General features: G+C 41.3%; 1 protein-coding gene across 6 annotated transcripts in view; it reads right to left on the bottom strand.

Moving 5' to 3' along the window:
• DYM (dymeclin) overlaps positions 1 to 23,512 on the bottom strand; it is a 169,420-nt gene that overhangs the window by 123,519 nt on the left and 22,389 nt on the right. For all 6 annotated transcript variants that reach the window (XM_081212836.1, XM_081212841.1, XM_081212837.1 and 3 more), the window contains exons 4-7: positions 14,703 to 14,755; positions 13,220 to 13,313; positions 7,554 to 7,687; positions 2,705 to 2,777 (exon numbers count right to left, since the gene is read on the bottom strand). In XM_081212836.1, the coding sequence (XP_081068962.1) occupies positions 2,705 to 2,777; positions 7,554 to 7,687; positions 13,220 to 13,313; positions 14,703 to 14,755 (354 nt within the window). The remainder of the gene's footprint in view (positions 1 to 2,704; positions 2,778 to 7,553; positions 7,688 to 13,219; positions 13,314 to 14,702; positions 14,756 to 23,512) is intronic.

The raw sequence follows: 23,512 nt of genomic DNA, 5'->3' as shown, positions 1-23,512 counted from the left end.
TAGTTCCACATTCACCAAGATAGGAAACTTCTAATCTCCTCCCTTTACATATAGACGGAAGTGGATTAAGATCAAGGTTGTGCATTAAGATCAAGGTTGTTCATACTTATAGCAGCAAAAGATGAATTGTCATTACATCAGAATCAACCACAGGTCACGTTCAAACAGTATGCTAAACCATAATTTAGATCAACATAAATGAGCTGAAATGACACATAGCACGCCCCAGGCTTGCATGCTCCTCCTCCTCCTGCATAGCTGGGAGGCGTTCTGAAGCTTTCACTTCTGCTTTTAAAGTATTGTCAATTTGTCTTGATTTTCTTGTTTTATCTTTTTGTAAACAGCTTTGAGGTTTTTGTTTATACAAGCAAGTGGTATATAAATTTCATGAAATAAATAAGACTCAGTGATCTCAAGCTGGCTTTTTCAAACAAATCAGTTAACGTTAACCACATTTTGTCACTCGGAAGTGGAAATGAAAGCTTCTGAGTGCCTCCCTTCAGCAACATGGGATGAATTCAGGCCTAAGGTTTGTTGCATTTCATTCACATTGCGCTACACTATCATTTAGTGTATATGTCATATTATTAATAACATACCAAAGCAGCTTTTGCAGTTGTAGGCTTAATTTCATCTGTTCAAGGTTTTGACACATGCCCTTTAAAAATATATAATTTGGCAGGGGGTCCACTAATGCCCATTAACCCGAGCAGGCAGAGCAGTTGTGAGATTTCAAAAGGTCAAAACTTTTTCTAAACATTTCCACTCCCCATCATCCTTAAGGGTCTTTAAAGTGTTGAGCAACCTTTTCTTTTAAAAATAAAATAAAAATCATTCATAATTTTGACTGGCTGGCATTTTAAATATTACCTACACCCAGATAGCAGGGACAGATAATAAATAAAACAAATAAAAGCCTCAATGGTCTCTGACTTGTGCAGAAGTCATTCTCACTTCAATCATCAGTGAGGTATCTTAACGGAAGACGCTATTTCTTCCATTCCATATCACAGACTGCTTTGGACACTTATTTCAAAGGTCTCTCACTACCATGCCACATTTTTTAGGGGATGAGGTTGCTGCCGTTCAAGAAATGCGTATCTTCTGCCCTTTGGGCTCCTGGAACTAGATGCATGCAACTCTGCATCCTGGTGATTGATTTTTATAGGGCTTGACTGTGGTTTCAGACTGTTTTCAAATGGAGTGACCGGCTATCACTCGTCTCCATACGGCCGCACGCTGCCTTCCAACAAAGAGAATGATTTATGAATGTGTATCTATTACTCCGTCCTTTCACCTCTCAGCATTTCCTCTAATCTGCCCCAGACAGAAGTATCAGTGTTCCAGGAAGTACCAACAATACCTCTTTGCATCATCAGAATCACTTCTCTAAATCATGCCACAAATTCATTAGACAGCAACTGCCCAAGAATTAATATAATGACGGCAGGACCATGTTTCATGACAGTGAGGTTTCCAAAGAAAACAGCTGGGCCTTTATCGGGATACTAAATGGCTAACTTCATTCCAAGTGAAAAAGAAATCAGCAATGTGAAAAATGAAAAGGCTCCAACAGAGAAACATGAACTTCAACGGCTAATCTAAAAGAGACAGAAAACAAGTTCTGCTGACATTTTTCAGGGCTGGACGGTACAAATACATAAAAATGAGGAGGTAGCGAAATGTAAGGCCAATTAAGATAGCCTCATAACAAATCCGCCTTTAGAAGAAGAAAAAACACCAATTTAAACCAAAAGATTTGGAATAAAGAACGTACAAAAGGAAAGGAAAGGAAAATGCAACCTCGAAAGCAATGCAACAATGCAACTTTGAAATATTTTTAACACCCCCCTCCACCCACAGAAAGCAGAAACAAACACAGTGTGCTGAGGTACCAACAATGTGCACAACTGAGGCAGGAAGTGGATACAGAGCTGCAAGCAAAGAGGACTGTGGCAGAGGGGGTGGTGAGAGCTACAGAACGCTGTGGCAACAGGGGAGATCTCTGAGCTTCCATTATTATTTGCCAAACCTTTTTAGAAATCCAATGCTAAGGCAACTATTTTTGTTTCCTGGCTTCTGAGGGGTTGCTTAACCACATCCAGTAAGGCTGGATGGCAATTATATTAAACGTATTTATAAACCATAGCCATGTAGCAAGCACTTCTCAGAGCAGTATAAGTGAAGAGAGAGCAATCCCAGTTCTGATATGCATGCAAGCTAGGTTTGAAAAACTTTTCTACTGCTTTGCATCAAGTAGTGCTCAAGATAGAATCAAGGAATTGTAGAGTTAGAAGGGACTTCAAGGGTTCTTTAGTCCAGTCCCCCGCAGTGCAGGAATCTCAACTAAAGCATCCATGACAGACGGCCATCCAACTTCTGCTTTAAAAACCCCCATGAAGGAAATTCAATCACCTTCAGTCCCATTCAAGGAAGCTGGATATGGTGAGCAGTTGTAGTCCACATCATCTACAGGGTATGGGGGTACCATGCTGCCCAACACTGACCTATTGCCACACCTTCACCAATACCCTAAAGATTGCTCCTGGCATTTCAAACAGCAGTTGGTCCAAAAGAAATGTCACCATTTATTTTTATAAAACTATTATAAAATTGGCAAACTGTTAGCTGGTAATTTTACTATATCTTCTCAGAAGGCAACTGAAACAGACATTCCATAACTTTTATCATGAAGTTTACTTACAAAAGAGGAATCTCAACAATCAGCTGAATGAGGCAGCACAGTAACTCTTCCATAAGGTCTTCACATTCTGATCCTGAAAGAAAACAAAGAAAAGTACCATTGCTGGACATTTTGATATTAGCAATCTATTTTGTGTTCTCATTTTGTAGTTTTATGTTGTGATCTGCCCTGTGGTCTTTGGATGAAGGGCTGTATACAAATGTAATTACTAGTAAGAATAAGAATGATCTGCTTTCACTCCTTGAGAGAAAATTCGTCATTTTCATCCTGATTCCCATTTACTGAAGTTCAAACTCACTGTACCCCTCATGAAAAGCCTTTAAAAAATCCAGAATGTAATGTTGAAATCTTGGGGGAGGGGGCTTCTTGTGAAATTCGTACAAAATTAAACTGAGCCTTCAGATTTTCACTCTTACTACTGGGAACAAACTAAAAGGACAGCAGTTCTAGCTTCTCTGGAAGGTGGTTAGAATCCTGTGTTTCAGTAGAATTATGTCTCAATGAAAGAATGGAAGGAACTGATGGACAGGCAGACAGCAGAGAACAGGAGGGAGGAGAGAAGGGGGGGGGGGCGAAATGAAGAGACAGAGATCAATTCTGCAATCCCTTGTGCGTCTTGCCTTTCACAACTACCCAAAGCAGGTGACTTTTATTCCTAGTCTACAAAATAGGGAATCTAGCCTAACTTGCCCCAAACTTGTCTATGGGAGCAGCTGAACTCATCCTCAAACTCTGATCTACAAGATCAACACTCTGGTCACTGGTTCACATTAGTTCTCAATAATTATTTATGCTTAATTCTTCAGACTTAAATATTGTAATACTTATATACAAATTTTTAAAAGTTTCAAGCTATACAGATATTAAGGCTCTTTTGGGCTGTGTTCTGTATTGGTTTCATGTTTTGAATCCCAGCACTCTACTAGACGGAGAACCACAGATCTAGAGCGGCATGAGAAGCTCATCTAACTTTTAAGATATATAGCAGAGGTGTCTCCTGCCTCAGCTGAGCATCATTTGAGCATTTCAAGAGAAATGAGAGGGCAAGCAGAAAATAAAAATTGGCATTCAAGAGATAAAAATGTAATTTTTACTGAAAGTTTTCTGAATTGAACTGCATTTGTAGATAGATCAATTCATTCATCCATTGGCAGTCAAGCCCCAACCAAAGATGCGTTGCAGCAATGGCATCGTTGCCCGTTGTCATTGTTGCTTAAGATTTTGTAAGAGAAAGGAAGTGAAAGTCAACAATAAATAGAGGAAAAACAGGAAGAGAGAAAGAGAGAGAGGGAGGGAGAGGGAGGGAGAGAGAGGGGGGGGGAGAGAGAGAGAGAGAGAGAGAGAGAGAGAGAGAGAGAGAGAAATGGAGAGCAAAATTTAAAGTGGGTCCTATGTTTCTGTTTGGGATTAAAGGCACTGGATCTCAAAAGATTAAAGACTACCAAGTTTAGTTACCTTAATGGGCAAAACAGGCCAATTGAGGCACAATTAACAATTCTTTCAATTTAGTGCTTCCTCACAAAATTACTATTGGCATTGCACAGCTGAGAAAATAAGTAGTGGGAAGTGTTTTTTTCTGAAATACAGTCATTAAGCAAAGACTTTAAAATGTAATTGCTTTCATAGGGTCCAAAGGCAACAAGAATCTTCCCCCACTTCCATTATGTTTACTTGGGGACATGTCAGTCATTTGCATCCACGAATATACATATGTTTTGAGAGAATTTTATAAACCACGAGTTCATAGAACTGGCACAAAGGGACATCATGTGCCATCATCATTAAAGTCTCAGCATTCCAAATGAGGAAATTATCTCAGTTTTATAGAGGGGTAAACCAAAGCAGGAAACAATCAGCTGGCAGAAGATCACAGTGAAGCAGAGATCACCACCAAGAAGGAACTCCAATTTCCTGGCTTCTGGTTCCCTGCTCCTAACCAACAAGACCACACACAAGCGCCTTCTTTTTTAAAGATGTCATGCTGTCTATTAAACAAAGCAATTAAATGCCACTTTCTTCAACCAACATACTGCTAAAAATTTTGCTATCTTCATTAGCGTGAATGGGACCAGCTCTAAGGTTTTGTCTGACATACTAATGTGCAGTCAGGGTCTTGATAAAAGAACATTAATGTTCCTTAATGACTAGTAGTGCTTTACTTAATGCCCAAGCTGTCTTTCACCTTTAGAATATTATACTGAACACTCAGAACTAGCATGTGGGGCAGAGAAAGTTACACCGAGTTTTATGGGAGGACAGAGAGCTGAGAGCTTAACTGTTCCAGAAGCTTGAGGTATCCAAACAGCTGCTCTTTGAGAATTCAATGCATAATTTGAAGATTTGCTACATACTGCAGGAATCTTAGTTTCCAATATATTCTGCTTACATACTTGTAAACGTTTTTCCCTATTCAAAAATACCATGCGGCCCATAGCCCAGGGATGGGGAACTTGTAGCCCGCCAGATGTTTCCTGGACTTGAACTTTCATCATCCATGACCATGGTCCATGATGGCTGGGGCTGATGGGACTAGGAAGACCACAGGTTCCCTACCCCAATCTACACCCAGACTTCTTACCTCTACTGAGACCAGCTGCATAAGTCATCCCCCAACTTGCACCAAGCAGCAGTAATTCCATCAGGCTACATGAACTTTTTATTTCAGCTGGTAAATTATAAGAACTGTAAAAATCAGTATCTGAGTTGTTTTCCTGCCCTCTTCCCTTCTCATCCCTTTCCCCTTATGCGTCAATTATTTTTGACTATAAGTCTGAGGGCAGAGACTATCTTAGCTTAGATTTTTTAGCTTCAGAACAGGTTAAAAATACTTAAAAATAATATTAAATATTGATGACACTGCACTTCATCAAGCAAAGGAAGTTAGAAGAGAGACCTCATCTGGCATCCTGCATCATTCTCTAATACTGTTTATTTTTTTTCTCCCCTTAATGTGTAAGGAATGTTGGGTTCTACTAGAAACATGCAGTTTGAGGGAGAAGACAATTCTGAGAAAGGTGGCTCTTAGAACCTTTCCCCCTAGAAAAGTGTTCCATATGACAGAGCTGCTAGTGGCAGAATTCAGCTTTGTGCATATCTGGTCCCACAAAGCTAATCTGGCTGCTACTCGGGCAACAGTTCCAGAGATTTTGAATTTCACACAGTTGGGGAGAGACCAGGAAGTTGTACATGGATTGTAAGAACCTGCCTTCTGTTGCCATTTTTTCTCGTAACTTCTATATAATGCCTTGAGCTACATTACGTAGTCGTAAAGCTTTTGTAATATCACAGATTATGCCACCAGAAGCGTTTACAGTGTTTTCCCCTGCTCTTAAGCCAAAAATGGGCTTCCAGAGTGGCCCTGTCTTATTAAGCCTGTATTAAGACAAGGCTTTACCCACAGGCATAGAATCTTAAAGGTAAGACAAGTAAAACGTTCTCAGATCTGCTCATATCTCTCACACACATACATGTGTCATCTTACACTTGTGTGCACAGAACTACTAAATTAAGGATCCTTCCTGGACTTAAACAAATGTTATTGCAAGGAACAGAATTACCTTGGAAAGAACAAGCACTGCTTAGAGACAAGGAATGAAAAGAGGAAGCAAAGGGGGTGAAAGGCATAGTTATGAAAAGAAAAACCCTGATCGATAGGGTTGGAGCAAACTTGGAAAAGAGTGACATGCAGCAGCCTGGCCAGCATCAAACCCATAAGACTGAACAAGTCAGGGACTAAGTTGTTCGCAATTCTGGGAAAGGGACATCCTAACAAACGTGGGCTCTGACATAGAGGGGAACCTTGTTAAGGTCAGGGCTGGGTAGAAGGAATATGACAAAAGAGAGTGAGAGAATTGATATTAGCCATAACAATTATGTTTTCCCATTACTAATTTGTCACCGAATGATGAAAGGAGCCTCAGCCAATCAGATCATGCTTTAAGAGGTCTTACTATGCCTGCTGCAGAAATTGGGCTTGCATTTCTCAGGAAATGCAAACAAGGGTCCTCACCTTAGTTACTCTGTTTTACTCACAAGAAACAACTAGCGACCAAATTAGAGGTGTACCTGCATTAGATACAACACTGGTTCCAGGGGACAAATTAAGTGTACCCATATATGATTCATTACACATATCAGTTATTCCCCTCTTCAGCAGCCACCCTGGGGAGGATCTTGGTGGGAACAACAGTGGCTTACCCTAATCAAACGATACCGGGCTTCAGCTTAACTTATTCTTGGTTAGCACTATCACCATGCCTTTTGTTCAGAGCAAAGACATACCAAGCACATACTCATAGGGCAAGACCTTGAGCATGTGCAGAGTTCCAGGTCAACTGTGGCTCTTGGTAGCAAAAAAGAGAGACTGGGAGAAAGGATGAAAAAAGCACACAGTACTTGACATCGTTTCTTAGTTGCAAAAGTTCTTGTAATGACCAGGTGGAATGGAAAAAGCTCAAGGAGAGAAGGTTGATGGAGATGATCTCCCAGCTAACAAGATGGAGAGGCCCCTGCAGCCCCATCTTCCCATCTGCTATATTATGATGTAATGTTTATAACTTTGTCTAAGTTAGAAGTAGGTATTTCATGCAGCCAGGTTTCTACCATGTAATTTAAAGTTTCCACAAGGCTCTGCAGCTATTTCAGTCCAAGTTGCCACTCTCTTCCATCCCCTTCCTGTAAGCTTTACTACTCTATATTCTAGAAAAACACAGATGGCTGTCTTCTGAAAGTCCACCATCTTATCTTCCCAACATCTACTGTGTTGTGACATATTTTATGACAGATTTTAACAGAAGTCTTCAGCATATGCGAGACGCCATTTGTTCCCTTAAAATTGTTAAACATTTACCATAAGAGCCTGGTGATTTTTCCTCGTAGGTGAAATGAACTTGCAACTCCTCTTCTGACATTTGACAGATCAACACTTTGAGCAAGCAGCAAATAATGAACAGTGCATTGTGAGTCTGCCAGATAAAGATGTGGCTGAAAGAGAAACAGAAGATTCAATGGTACATACCTCAAACACATCAAGAATTCTGGTTATAAGAATTGCTTTACAGCAAGCCAAGGACTGCTCCTGTAGGCCACCTTGTATGAATTAAAACTAAGGTATTGTGTGAGCCAAAAATATGCAATAAAAGGGTGATAGATAGATATATTTGAACAGACACGAAGAATAATAGTATTAATACTAAGAACCACTAGTGTATATAACATGAGTTCGGTTCGGTCTCAGGTCTTTCCTGTCCTATTTAGTTTCTAGATATGTCTGTACGCTGAACCTCTTCCGTTCTGCTCAAAATAAAAATCTCTACACCAGTTGCATAATGAAATGTTAGAATGAAGCACTTTTCAGCAATGCAAGAAATTCCATTTTGTTGGAGAAAACGGGGGAAATGGAATTTCACATTTTCTATCCTATCCTAATGTAGTGTATTCAAGAGATAATGCCCAGGATTTAAGACAAATTGAGGTTTAACTGCAAAGCTTCATCAAGCTGGTTTGTAAATACTCCTAAAAATAATCACTTAAGCTGAAAAACAAATGTTTATTTTGCAAACCAGACAGCTGGTGGCACAACATTAGAAGCGATTGCTACATTGTAGATGGAAAAAACACGCACATAAAATAATTGCTAAATCATTATCTTAAACACTAAGCTCCAAGGAATTTTGAGTCACAGACTATAAATGTAAGAAAGAAGCATTGGGAAGCCATTTTTATTGTCTCCCCTTCCCCACCCTCAGCAAAAATTGGGACAGCACTACTCTGTGTAAGGGGTACACAGAGTGTAAGGATTAATACAACCTTATGCAAGGAAATATTTCTTGTGCAACAAGCAGCAAAGTCTGTTAAGACACCGCTGCTTTCCAACATTATTATACCTCATCCCCACAATTATAAGACATGAAAGCAGTTTAACTGGAAATAAATTATCAGATTAAAGACATCTAGTGCACAGGATACCTTGCTGACTATATCTGCAACCCCAAAATATCTCCCTGAGTGTAACCTCAGCTTCTATTGATGTTACAGACACATAGTACTCATAGGAAGAAGTTTGCACAAAGTTGAGGTGGATATCGTTCAAGCAACCTACATTCTACAATCTACCATTATGTCGGCAACCATGTTGTGTTGCTCAACTTCATGGGCCTTGCCAGCAGACTGAGCCAGACAGCAGCCAATAAAAACAGAAGGCAGCGCCATGGGCTAGTTACACAATGCAAAACGACTGTCTGACCTTTTCAGCTACTGATGTCAGGATGCATTGCAAACTAGTTAGCGTGACCTGCTGAAGGGAGACCAAAAAACAGAGGGCAAAACTTAATTGGTTTGGTATGCACATCACATTCAAATGCAGCCTTTTCATGCAAGCTGCTGAAATCGCAGGTGCTTCACTGCTGCACCACTTCTGCTGCTTCTGCACTGCCAGGAACTAAGTCTGGCTCAGCATTACGTCCAAAACTGGGCTCATTTCTTGTTTCTCTCCAAGCAGACCACAACTTCGTTCTTGCTTACCACTCATGGTTTGTCTGGCAAGAAACAAACCACAAGTCTGGGTTCAGAGACAACACTAAACTAGAACGTGGCTGGGTTCCCATCAGGAGTAGGGGAAGAGCAAAGGGCCCACCATTTCAGCAGTCTACCTGTTCACATTTAAACCAGAGTTTAGTTTAACTATGGTTTAAAGTGACATGCAAGTGAGAAACGGTCATAAATCAAGATACAGTACTCTGGTGAAATTTAATAATAAACCCACTATAAACATGAGACAGGGATCCCTAAGGTAATGGGAAATCTGAACAGCTCCCAGACTATTTCTAGCACAGACTGAAATGTAGATTGCGGATTCCTTGATTACCCTATCAAGGTCTGCTCTATCTGTGCAGAAAAATAGTCTGTGTGCTATTCAGATCTCCCATTTTTTGAATTCTTCAAAACTGGTATAGATGTGTGATACCTATACAGTGGTACCTCGCAAGACGAATGCCTCGCAAGACAAAAAACTCGCTAGACGAAAGGTTTTTCCGTTTTCGATTTGCCTCGCAAGACGAATCTCCCTATGGGCTTGCTTCGCAAGACGAAAACGTCTCGCGACTTTGTTTCCTTTGTCTAAAAACCGTTAAAACCAAGGGTGCTTAGCTTGAAGAGCTGCAGTTGCGACTTGACTTCGAGGAGCAACTGTTAGCACGTGGTTTGGTAGCCTTTTCTCAGACTTTGCTCACTTTTGAAGCTTTTCCAAAACTTTTCCAGAACTTCTCTTTCATCCATTTGGTAAGTTAAACTTTTAAAACTTTTTTGGGGGGTTTTGGATTTTGGGTTGGGGTGTTTGGGATTCAAGGACTTGGTGTTGTGGGGGGGGGGTTGCAATAATCTGGGAGCTTGTGGGCCTTTTTTGGAATTTTTATGATTTTCTGTGACCATTGGGCAAGGGTGTTTTTTTTTCAAATTTTTTTCTCTGAGTTTGAATTTCTGAGTGCTGGCTGGCTGGGGGAACAGTTGGGGAGGGGTTTGCAGGAATCTGTGGGCTTGTGGGCCTTTTTTTGGAATTTTTATGATTTTCTGTGACCATTGGGCAAGGGTGTTTTTTTTCAAAAAAAAATTCTGAGTTTGAATTTCTGAGTGGTGGCTGGCTGGGGGAACAGTTGGGGAGGGGTTTGCAGCAGTTGGGGAGGGGCTGGGGGAGCAGTTTGGGAGGGGTTTGCAATTTCTGTGTTGTGGTGGGTGGGTGTCTGTGGGAGCAGTTGAGGTTTTTAAAGACATTGGTGATTTTTGAAGCTTTTCCAAAACTTATTTTGCAGCCATTTGAGGTTTCTGAAGACTTCGGTGATTGATTGTTGAAGCTTTTCCAGAACTTCTCTTTCATCCATTTGGTAAGTTAAACTTTTAAAACTTTTTTGGGGGTTTTTGGATTTTGGATTTTGGGTTGGGGTGCTTGGGATTCAAGGCCTTGGTTCTGGGTTTTAATTTCTGTGTGGTGGGTGGCTGGGTGCTTTTGAATTTTTTGGATTTGAAGCACATCACTGACTTTTTTTTCTTTTTCTGAGTTTACGAAGGTAAGAGCTGTGCTGCCATGGGACCCAAGAAGACTGCTGTTGTGGTGGCCGGCGAGAAGAAGAAGGAGAAGGTGACGCTGGAAATGAAGAAGGAGATCATCCGGAAGCACGATGGCGGAATGCGTGTGACGGACATCGCCAGGGAGTACGGGAGGAATCCATCAACCATCGGGACCATCCTGAAGATGAGGGAGAAGATCCTGGCGACTGATGCAGCCAAGGGAGTCACCAGGATCGTGAAGAACTGCCCAGCTGTTCTGGAGGAGGTCGAGAAGTTGCTGCTCATCTGGATAGAAGAGAAGCAGCGTGCAGGGGACACAGTGTCTGAGGCCATCATTTGTGAGAAGGCCAAGGCCTTGCACGCTGACCTCATCCGGGAACAGCCAGGAACCTCAGCCGAGCCAGAAGTCTTCAAGGCTAGCAGAGGTTGGTTTGACCGGTTCAAGACAAGATCTGGCATCCACAGCGTGGTCAGGCATGGAGAGGCTGCCAGTTCTGATGTTCCTGCGGCTGAAGAGTTTGCAGCGGAGTTCCTGGAGCTTGTGAAGACGGAGGGCTACGTTCCGCAGCAGGTCTTCAACTGCGACGAGACCGGGCTGTTTTGGAAGAGGATGCCCAAAACGACTTTCATCACTCAGGAGGAGGCCAAGTTGCCTGGCCACAAGCCCATGAAGGACCGTCTGACCCTGCTCTTCTGTGCCAACGCAAGCGGCAACCTGAAGATCAAGCCCCTGCTGGTGTACCACTCGGAGAACCCACGGGCCTTCAAGAGACACAAGATCGACAAGGAGCGGCTGAGTGTCATGTGGCGATCCAACAGCAAGGCTTGGGTCACACGTGTGCTGTTTGTGGACTGGGTCAATCTTGCTTTTGGCCCTGCTGTCAAGCAGTACCTGCTGGACAACGACCTGCCGCTGAAGGCTTTGCTTCTGATGGACAATGCTCCTGCCCATCCTAAAGGCCTTGAGGTGGACTTGTTGGAGGAGTTCAGCTTCATCAACATCATGTTCCTGCCTCCTAACACCACGCCACTGCTCCAGCCGATGGATCAGCAGGTCATCGCCAATTTCAAAAAACTCTACACCAAGGAGCTTTTCAGGCGATGCTTCGAGGTGACTGACTGCACCACCATCACCCTGCGGGAATTCTGGAAGGACCACTTCGACATCGTCACCTGCTTGAAGATGGTCAACACGGCCTGGAAAGGGATCAGCCAGAGAAATTTGAATTGCGCTTGGCGCAGCCTGTGGCCGGACTGTGTGGCACCAAGTGACTCTGATGCACCAGAGTCAACAGTGGTGCAGGACATTGTTGCCTTGGGGAGCACCATGGGCCTGGAGGTCACGGAGGAGGACGTCTGCGAGCTGGTGGAGGGGCACGACGACGAGCTGACCACCGTGGAGCTGGTCGAACTGCAGGCAGAGGCTGCGCAGGAGCAGGCCTCACTGGAAGAGGAGGAAGCAACTGAGGAACGGATGTCCTCCGAAAGACTGAGGGACATTTGCCTGAAGTGGAAGGAGGTGCAGACTTTTGCAGATCTACACCACCCTGAGAAGCACGTGGCACATGACGCTGGGAACTTTTATGATACGAGGGTCATGTCGCCTCTCAGGGAGCTGCTGAAAAGGCGGATGAAAAAGCAGACTATGGACGGGTTCTTGACCAAGAAGCAAAGAGTGGAAGAGGAGCCTTCTTCGAGTGGTCCTCCAGAGTCTTAGAAAATGTACTGTGCACTTTGTTGATTTTTAAATGTTTTTCTGTCATGTTTATAAAGTTAATTTATTTTCCCTTCAATTTTTGAACTGCTCTTTACAGTATGTGTGACTTTAAAGAGCAGTTAATAAGCTGTTGTTGTACCAAATTTGGCTTTGTTTGGACTTTTTTTGACCATAGGAACGCATTAATTGATTTTCAATGCATTCCTATGGGATTTCGTGATTCGCAAGACGAAAAATTTGCTAGACGACAAAAATTGCGGAACGAATTAATTTCGTCTTGCGGGGCACCACTGTATAACAAATCTACTTTCAGCTAACTATTCACAATGGGGGAAATCCTTTATTTGTCAGAAGGCCTTTTTCTTTCAGAAAAATCTACCTATTAGGAAGATTCCATGATTCTGCACACTCATGGATAAAAGGGGAATAACTTTCTACCAATCTATCTTCCTTCATTTTACAATTGTGTAGGTCTGAATGGGACATGATTTATTTAGCCAGGGCTGTTGTCTACAAGGTCTCAGAACCCACAGCGTACAATATTTATTGACATGAGAGTTTCAGTTTATCAGAATTACTCAAAACCAGACTTGCAGTTAGCTATGCACCCAGGATGGTTAGCATGCCAGCCACATTGCTGATTTCTGAGTACAATAAAATTTAGCAGCTGGCTCCCTAGTGCGTACTCAGGCTGGTGAAGCAAAGGTGAACAAAACCCACAAACATGCTGCACTTACTTTTGACATTCTGCTGAAATTTTTAACTCTTTGGTTCTAGAAAGGAAGACTTTAATCAGCGCTGTTAGATTTCCTGTTCGAGGATTATTCTCCACTAGGAGGAAGAATTGTACAGGTTACACTTCAGGTTCAAACATTACAGCTGTGGTCCTATGTACACTTACTTGACCTAGGAATGAACCAAACTGAACCCAGTGGCACCTACTTCCTAACGAATGTGCTCAGAATCAAACTGCATAGGGGCAAAATCCAGTATCTGAAGTGTAAGCAAACAAGGGGGCCATGCCATGAGTTGGAGATCAGAGCCAATACAGGCCTTTGGGGCAACCTTTTTGGAGAGCCCATGTAACGTGATCATGGCATAACTTCCAGGAGTAGCCTCCCACATATGCCTCCCACAAGTATTCATAAAATTCTATAGAATTCAAATTGTTAAGTGTTCTTCAATGGCTTCATGGAACTAGATATTAGGGAGCATAAATGGTGCCTATGAAAAAAGATGCTTCAAGATTTGTACTAAGTGGAAGCAGAGCACCACACCACTTTATGCAAACGCATGGAGGGTGCTACAGGCCGTTTGTCTAAATCTAGCCCAAATTTAGAAGTTTCCACAGAATCTATATGTGAGACAGCACAGAGGCACAAAGTCAAACCAGCATTTCTTACTTAATTGTTGTCCCTACCCCAGCTGTAACATTTATCATCTTTATCATCATCAATATGTTAAATTTATGAACTGCAGGTAAAATTTGGACAGGTTACAACCACTTTAATATCTCCCATAATATCCAGTTCTGCCACGTCCAATCTCCCATAATATCCAGTTCCAGTTCTGCCATATCCAGTCTCCCATAATATCCAGTTCTGCCATGTCCAGCTAGTGGCCATGACGGTTAAACAGAATCCATATTATAAGCCAGTCTAAGAGCTTTTTGAAGCCATGTGGCAGGACAGAAATTTCAAAATTCGTAATTAAGATTTCCAGTATGCCTTCCTCTGACTGATCAAGACACTTCTTAAATTCAAAAGATGTTCTAGATAGGATCAAACATCAGAATTTCAAAAAAGGCAGCTAACACTGATTGCAAATTTTATGTATTCCGCCTCTGCTTTATCTCCCACACATATTCTCCTTTGAAAACAGCGCTTTAAAATCCTTTTCTTTTTTAGAAAAGGGAATGAAAAACAACCTGTTCTACTACTTCTTAATAAAGCTGTACCCAAGCCACTTCCTGTGACAGAACACAAAATAAAGCAAAAACCTGTGAAAACTTTATGTTCAAACAGCACATGCGGGCACAATATGTCTTCATATATCCTTGGGAGTGAAGAGAGGTTTTTAAAAACCCATGTACAGAGCACAGATGGGAGATATTAAATGCACCACAGATATAAAGGTTTATATAGAGCAGTACAATTTACTAGGAACATTGACAGCACGAAGAACATGGAAATAAATGCCATAATCAAAATAGCCTCTTACCTAAAGACTTGCAGACCGAGACAGCAGCTTCTTCCAAAAGCTTTAACTCGGCACTGAAGAAAAAAGAAAAATTGATTAGAGCCAACACTCAATGAGCTTGCAAATTCTGGTAATTATTAGGACATAATCATAAATAAAAAAGGAAAGCAACTAACATCTGTTACTATGAAACATATTGTTCTTATGCGCTGCATTCTCAGACCTCCTCCGGTCAAAAACACAGGAGTAAGTGAAAATAAAAATATAAACACAATGAAAAAACCATGAATTATAGTACTGTATAGCACAATGCCACCCAATGCCTCTTTGACGCCAGCTAAAGACTCACATGTTTTGAACTGCTTTTTTCTATCTTTTTATTTATTATTATTATTCTGCTGGTAGTTTTTGTTGTAGCTGTTAGGGGCTGGATGTTGTTGCATTAGCATGGTTACTGGTTTTATTGATGATTTTTGTTGTACTGTGTTGTATTTCACTGTAGTCTGCTTTGAGAATATTTACTCTTGGCCAAACAAATAAAACCTTGGAAGTGCTACATTATTTACTCAATCACAATAACCCCACAGCATACACTGGTAGCTCAGGTTACATACGCTTCAGGTTACAGACTCCGCTAACCCAGAAATAGTGCTTCAGGTTAAGAACTTTGCTACAGGATGAGAACAGAAATTGTGCTCCAGCGGCGCGGCAGCAGCAGGAGGCCCCATTAGCTAAAGTGGTGCTTCAGGTTAAGAACAGTTTCAGGTTAAGAACGGACCTCCGTAACAAATTAAGTACTTAACCTGAGGTACCACTGTACACTGGAATCCCAGGACTGCAGAAAGTAGCTAACAATGGGTAGCTTGTTACTTTGGTGAAATGGCTAGTTAGCATGCTAGTAAGGCAAGTGAGCAGGAATATATGCATTCTATTGACTTCATGACCGCTTGCAAACACTAATTTATCTTCTTGGGCTACCTAATTGGGCTAATCTGAATAACATTAAATGACAGGCCACTATCTCCTGAGCTTTTGACTCTTAGGGAACATTTGCCATCTTTTCTGTGTATATACAGGACCCAAAGTTTGCTCCTGTTAGATACTGGCCACACCTGTTGGAGCTCACGGTTACATCACCTGAACTGAGAACAGAACCTTCTCCCATGGCCATACACTGTAGGGGAGATAAGTAATCCAAATTCATCTCATGCTTCCAAAAGGGCAGAGCATGTTAATAATAATAATAATAATAATAATAATTTTTATTTCTATCCCGCCCTCCCCAGCCGAAGCCGGGCTCAAGGCGGCTAACAATAAAAAAATAATACAACATTCTAAGAATTTTGCTGACAACATTTGATAGCTATAAATCACCATTTACCCAGAATGTTTAAATTGTGAAGAGTTTTGCCTTTATACTGAAGGCACTATTCTAATTTTAAAGGTACGTCTGCGTGAAAGCTTCCCATCTCACCCCTTTTTTACTAGTGGAAATGTAAGAGGCTATCCCTCTAAAAATACAGGTGGGAATCTATGCCCCTTCAGATGTTGCCCGTCATATCTGTGCTGTCTGGGCTGATGGAAACTGAACTCCAACATCATCTGGAGGGCCACAGGTGTGACATCCCTACTGTAGATGCACAAACAATATGTAGTGGGGAAATCGCACATCAACACCACATATACTGCCCCCACTGATGCGCTTCCAGTGCTAAATCATGCCCTCAGTACATATAAGCGGAATACTAGTAAGGATAGTAAGTGAGCACAATTGTGACCATAGGGTTGTCTCCAAATATATCCAATGGGCAAATCTATGAACACACAAGTGTTTCAGTATTACTCACTGAGTCTGTGACTAAAGTCGAGCTTGATCCCAGGTCATCTTGCAACTATATGTGTCTGAATAAAAAATGGTGGTAGAATTATTACTGTCTCTTTCCCTCTTCCCTCACAGATTTCTGCATTCCAGCATAATCCATCAGTGACCCTGATCAACGGATTGAACTGATCACAACTACAATCATCAAGTTTATTTAGATGTTGCTTTTCCAAATAATGCCCACAAATAAAGCAGCTCACAAGAACACTAAACAAAAAATTACTTTAAAAATGTACAACAAAAGCATAAGACATAAATATATCCCAGGTCTATGCCCAGGTTTCATCAGGAGGCTTTGACGAAAACTTTCAAAACAGATGCCCCTACTTCCCTGTAGGACCAAGGAGCATCTGGAAGGCATTTAAATACATAAATGCCACCGTATGGGTGACTAGAAGCATGGCTCATTCTACTAAAGCTTGCCTCTGTGTACCTAGCACTTCTAGAGACACGCAAGCCTGCAAAAGTACAGTCCCTCAAGATCTAGGGCCTGTATATAAATTAAGAACAGCACAAGGCCTGTGCACAGGCTTAAAATCAAAGGCCTGCAGAAATGCTCATAAGAGGAAATATGCTAGTGGAGAATGACCACCTTAGATTTGGGGTTTTTTAGAAAAATGAAAATGAGTTCTGCCCTAAAAAGTAAGAATTCAAGTACTTCTGCACACACTGCAAAAGTATATGATGCAGCTTTTAAAGATGTATGCACACATGGTAAAACCCCAATCCAATGGAATGGATACATATGTTTACATTCATCACCTGAAAAAAAGTTATTATACTACACTTTTTATACTTATTTAACAATATACAAAGACACACACACAAAAATCAGGCATCGACTGATTTACTCACATCCAGCTGATGTGTGACTGTACACATGTGCATTAGGGCGACCTGAAAGTGGCCAGAAAGGGGGAGTAATGGAGGCAGGGTGTAATGGGGCATAGCGGGCTTATGCACGCTCCACCGTCATGCAAGCCCCAAGCAAATCAGGGATTGCTTATATTTGCAAGGTAATTTTAATATTTTAATTGATTTTAATCTATTGCAATATATAAAAATATAATTTATGTTCTATTTTCTTATGATGTAATTACTCCAGAAGTGAGAAAGCTCCAAAACAATTACAAATTAACTATATGTTTTTTATAACTACAGTGGTACCTTGGGTTACATACGCTTCAAGTTACATACGCTTCAGGTTACAGACTCCGCTAACCCAGAAATAGCACCTTTGCTTCAGGATGAGAACAGAAATCATGCTCCGGGGGCACGGCAGCAGCAGGAGACCCCATTAGCTAAAGTGGTGCTTCAGGTTAAGAACACTTTCAGGTTAAGAACAGACTTCCGGAACGAATTAAGTACTTAACCCGAGGTACCACTGTAATATAGGTAAAGGGACCCCTGACCATTAGGTCCAGTCATGACCAACTATGGGGTTGCGGTGCTCATCTCGCTTTATTGGCCAAGGGAGCCGGCGTACAGCTTCCGGGTCATGTGGCCAGCATGACTAAGCCGCTTCTGGCGAACCAGAGCAGCGCACGGAAACGCCATTTACCTTCCCGCCGGAGCGGTACCTATTTATCTACTTACACTTTGATGGGCTTTCGAACTGCTAGGTTTGCAGAAGCAGGGACCGAGCAACGGGAGCTCACCCCGTCGCGGGGATTCGAACTGCCGACCTCCTGATCGGCAAGTCGTAGGCTCTGTGGTTTAACCCACAGTGCCACCTGTGTCCCACCACTGTAATATAGGTTGACCAAAATGTTTCAAATACAAATAACTGTGCACATTTGGGAAGTCTGGACACCACAGCACCACGTCATGTTTTGTTAAACCAGCTTTTTCCATGAGAATTTTCTGTGCACACCTTTCGGTGGCAATTAATATTTTTGCTACTGTTATTCAGTTTTCAGCTAGTTGTACTTCACATAACCTAATAGAATATTATGCTCGATGCCCGGTTTACATTATTTACTTCCCACAACTTATCGTTTACAGACTGCAGGCAAGACATAAGGATGGCAGGTAGCAGAGCGCTACTCACTATATTGCGAGGGGTGTTTAATTTATTTTTAAGTTACAATCAAAGTCTTGTGCCTCAAAAAGCCTAATTTGCATACATTTGATCACTTTGCATAATTTATATTGCTTTTGCCAGTCTTAGTAAAAAGCAAACAGTCATGCAGGGTATTGAAGCTCTGTTCATGAACACCAGAGATACTGCTCAGCCCTTACCTGGCTTCTAAGGTTCTACCAGGCATTTCCTTGCACACTTTTAATCTCGCCTTCAAACCTAGAAATTTGCTTTTGAAAACGAAAGCCAAGAATCTCAGCATGCTGAATTCCATGCTGAAATGCCAAATTTAAAGTGACGGCACTGAGCCATTCAGCCTTACACAATGCTTAGGGAAGGGGTCAGCAAACTTTTTCAGCCGGCGGCCAGTCCACCGTCCCTCAGACCTTGTGGGGGGCCGGACTATATTTTGAAGGGGGGAAAATATGAACAAATTCCATGCCCCACAAATAACCCAGAGATGCATAAAAGGACACATTCTGCTCATGTAAAAACACGCTGATTCCCAGACCGTCTGCAGGCCGGATTTAGAAGGCGATTGGGCCAGATCCGGCCTCTGGGCCTTAGTTTGCCTACCCATGGCTTAAGGGGAGTGGACATGAGGAGGAAGCCAGTGCTGATATGCTCTGGAAATTCCTTTCTTCCCAAAATTAGAGTAGGCTGTTCGCCACCCACTTTGTGTAATCAAAATCTGGAGAAGGTCAAACTGCGCTTACCGCAGAAATCCACTTGAGAGCTATCCTGAAGCTGATGTATTTGCTCATGCAATAATGTCTTTGCACATTCCCAGTGTTGCTATTAAAAATGGGATAGTTATATATCCTCCCCACATGTTGTCAAAGGGTTTTCTCACTTTTAGAAGTAGTAGAGGTGCATGCTGAAGCCCCAATCTCTCCAAGGGATTATTATGTAAAGCAAAGTCATTTCAGGGAATTCTGGATTTCCCACTCATCTTCAAGTCAAATTAAGAATTACGGGGTTAAGATTCAATAAACTGGCTTATTGTTAAACTGCAAAAACCTCAAAGCGATTTAGAAGAATGTAAAACAGTAAGAGTGAGAAAAATGCACAAACATACTTTAAAACCTGAAAAAGTTAAAACACTAGAACAAATTTAAATTAAATTTGAACCCACATGCCTAATTTTGCACATAACACTAAGCCAGATCATGGTTTAGCTATGGATACTGCAGCAGCAACAAGATCAGGGAAGGAGTGAACAAGCCATTATTTTCACTTTGTACACCAGATTGTTCATGCTTAGCTATGGTTTAGCTTAGTGTTATGTGCAAACATGAGCCTAGCAGTCACCCACAAGAAATAATTGCATGTTACATTAATATGGGAGACAGGAGAGCAAAAAGATCCTTCTCACCAATCAATTATTTCCTTCAAATCCCCCCTAGCCATTTTTATTTGTCATTTTCCTTCCATCTGAGATTCAACTGCAGAATGAACCCAGGTGAGGTAGGAACATCTACTGGGAAATGTCACCAGGCACAACATCACCCATTGTTCCCACCTGATGATTCTCTCCTGTTAAATCACACATATAGCCACAAATGGCACTTATATTAGGCAACACACCAGTGTTTTGGTGAAGGCCCATTTGCTTATAATTTTAATAAAATAAGTAAAACAGTATTTTTATGTAGCATTACATTCTGAAACTCTTAATATATGTAATGATTTCTATAGATTTATACATGCCCAACCCCAGGGATATTCAAGACCCCTACCCTCAAAGATTCAATGCTTAAACTTAAAACCAAAAACCCAACAAATACTGTTTCTAGCTCTTTTGCTTGCTGAGATACAAGGGAAAACAGGCAGACAGTACTCTATACAACTTGTTGGGATGTCAACCTGTTTCCACCATCCAGAGTTCTGGCCAATGAGCACAATTATAATGGGGTGACTGATAAGCATTTGACACCTTAAAAATGTTCTTAATAGTAAAACATTTAATGTGTTAAAAAACTGTAACAAAATAACTGAAATATCAGGTTCTTTGCATTTTGTTTTGTCTTTTTCACACTGAAGGGGTTCTCCCCCTCTCTCTCACAAACACACAAACATACACGTCACATTAGCCAAAAATTGCTGGCTCTAAATCTGGAATTATATCCAAATTTATTCCATGTAATTGCTTAGAAAGGTTTTCCTAACTTGCCATCCTCCAAGCTGAACAAAGACCCCCTGGGGGTTCAATGTGCTGTTTTTCCTGCTTGCCCCCAATTTGTTAGCCACCCGGCATGACACAAAGCACACCTTGTGGGGTACATATGGTGGGTCACAACTTTATGCACCCTTATTGTATGTCAATCAAGTTAGGAGTGTGCCTTTAGCCTTGGAAATGCCTCCTGAGGATCATGACAAATATTGTCACCACTAATAGTTTCAGTAGCGCCCTATCATACAAGCACACGAGTCAACCTACAACATAGACCAGATATAACTTCACACACGCAAGCAGAGCAGGGCCAGTGGAGGCAGGTTATTAATACAAAGCTAAGAAGTCGAAAGCATCCTATTGATTACATGCAAGAAGTGTTAAAGCTTCATCTCCTAGGTGGTCCCTTTTCTCAGTCCAAGGAACAGACAGCTATAATTAAAAACAAATGGTAAGAAGAAGAAAAAGGAAGAATGAATGCTTCACAATCTACACCCATTACAATTCTCTCAATCAGAAAAATCAGGACTTCCCAAATTTCCCCCACATTTTAAAGCAGTCCAGCTGGCTGCTTGTCATGAAGATATATCACTTCCTGACACAGAATGTTTTTAGGCTACAGATCTGCTAACAAGCTTCTGTGAGAAGCTTTTAAATTTTTATTTTTTCCCTTTTAAAAACAAAGTGTTGCCTACAAGTGGCATGATGGGCTTATGGTTGCTCAAAACCATATAGCTATGCAAAGTGCTCTTCGCCTTTCAATAACCTCTAGTTTTGAAGACCTTGGTCTGAGTGCTCTGTTTTGCAGCCGTAACAGCAGCCTACCTTGTTTTAAAGAGAAATTGACTCATGAGAACTGTACAGTACGCCCACATGGGTAACGTAACAGGGCTGGGAACTAAACGCTGTAGAACAGAAGATGGCAACTTTCTGGTCATGAGCCAAGTGCATCCTGCTGCTGGCAGAAGATATACTTCCACTAGATTAGATCATTAACACAATGCAGTTCGGTTTTACTGTTTTGTTTTCATTGGCATAGAGGTAGCACAACTGAGGTAGCACAATTTAGAAACTAAACTAAAAAAAAAAACCTACGCATTTTTATAATGTTTTTGCAGAAAGATTAATGTATTTATGCAATTAATATATTTACCAAGTAAATTAGGAAAAAGATGAGAAACAAATAAAAAGAAGAACTTTTATAAATGTATAACATTCAAAAATATGGTTCCACCTTATCTATACTGTATATATTTCTAGAAAGGTAAGTCTGAACAAATTCCATCTTGAAGTTTCTGAATCGTTAGAATGACAAGAATTGCCAACTGCAGCACTTGTAGTCTAGTTATCAGTACTATTCTATTACTAGAAATAAGGGAAGTGGTGGGTTTCAGGTGTAGCCTGTTAATCTGAATAGGTTTTGTGCAGATGTACGACTGTCAATTTCTTAACCATGCTTAATAAATAAGAGGGCTGCAGGTTTGTGTGTTCCCTTATATCACACAATGTCATTCACCCCTTACATTTAGGATTGTATCTGCACTAACGTTAGCTATGATTAACAGTAGCCAGACTCCTCTTAGCAGGATTTTGGCAAGTCTGCTTTAAATCCTGGTTAAAGGTCCAAAATTCCCTGACAGTTGCCTGGCTCTACAGACCTGTTTTCCCCTGCCCTCCAAAGCAGCACATGTTGGGGTGTGATGGCTGCAACCTATAACTATTTTGTCTTTATAATGACAAGACTTTACTCCTTTCCGAATCTTACAAATGCAACCGCATTCCAGATTCTTCTCCATCCATCAGTGGCATTTTCAATTTTTTCACAATTTCCCTGGTTGAGTAATTTAAAAATTCATCCTACTAACCATTATTTATTTCACCCGAGTACTCATTAACAAAAAGGTGTTTCACTAATTTAACTAAGATGATGTCCCAGTGAATAATTTTAACATTCTCCCTTTACTGAAATCTATATAGCTAAGACCTCCAAGGGGGTATCAATACACAAGTCGTTCAGGAAGCTATGACAACCCTTCCAAGGAAATGCAGAGGCAACTGTCATATCAACAGTAAGAGTTACATTCTGGCAGGGGGGAAAATAAGCACAAATGGTGGGAAAATTCCCTAAATAATTTTTCTGTTAAGGCGACAGAAGATGAACTATTCTACCTACTTGCACAGAAAATGCACACGCATGTCATCAGCCAAGATTCATGAAGTGGCACAGGAGCAGGAACACTAACACCACCTATTTATTACATTTGCTTTGCACCACAATCCCTACGGAAGCCGTGCTCATGTAAAAAATGAATGAATGAACACCAAGATGGAAACACAGTTTTCTAGTATGGATCCTTTCATTAGCCCACAGAGTGGCACTGTTAGACTTCAAACTGCTTTCCGATTCTGAATAACTAACCTGGGCGAGGACCTGCTATTTAACAGGCAGTAAAAGTTCACTTAGGAGACTGATAGCTGTTCAATAATTTGAACTTAAAGATACAGTAGATTCTGTTAAACTAGACTTAAACAACATTGATTTGGGGTTTAAAATGCAATGTGTTAATAAAATGTTAGATTATCTCACATGCATGTACAATAAGGACAGGCAACTGGAATTTTAAAAACGAAATCCAGCCAAGCAGGCCCTCCTTCTCCAAAGGACCACACACACACACCAATATACACCTCAGGCA

Source organism: Podarcis bocagei (genome assembly GCF_964188305.1).
Source record: "Podarcis bocagei genome assembly, chromosome: 11".
NCBI lineage: Eukaryota > Metazoa > Chordata > Lepidosauria > Squamata > Lacertidae > Podarcis > Podarcis bocagei.
This window is presented reverse-complemented; position numbering and strand designations above follow the sequence as displayed.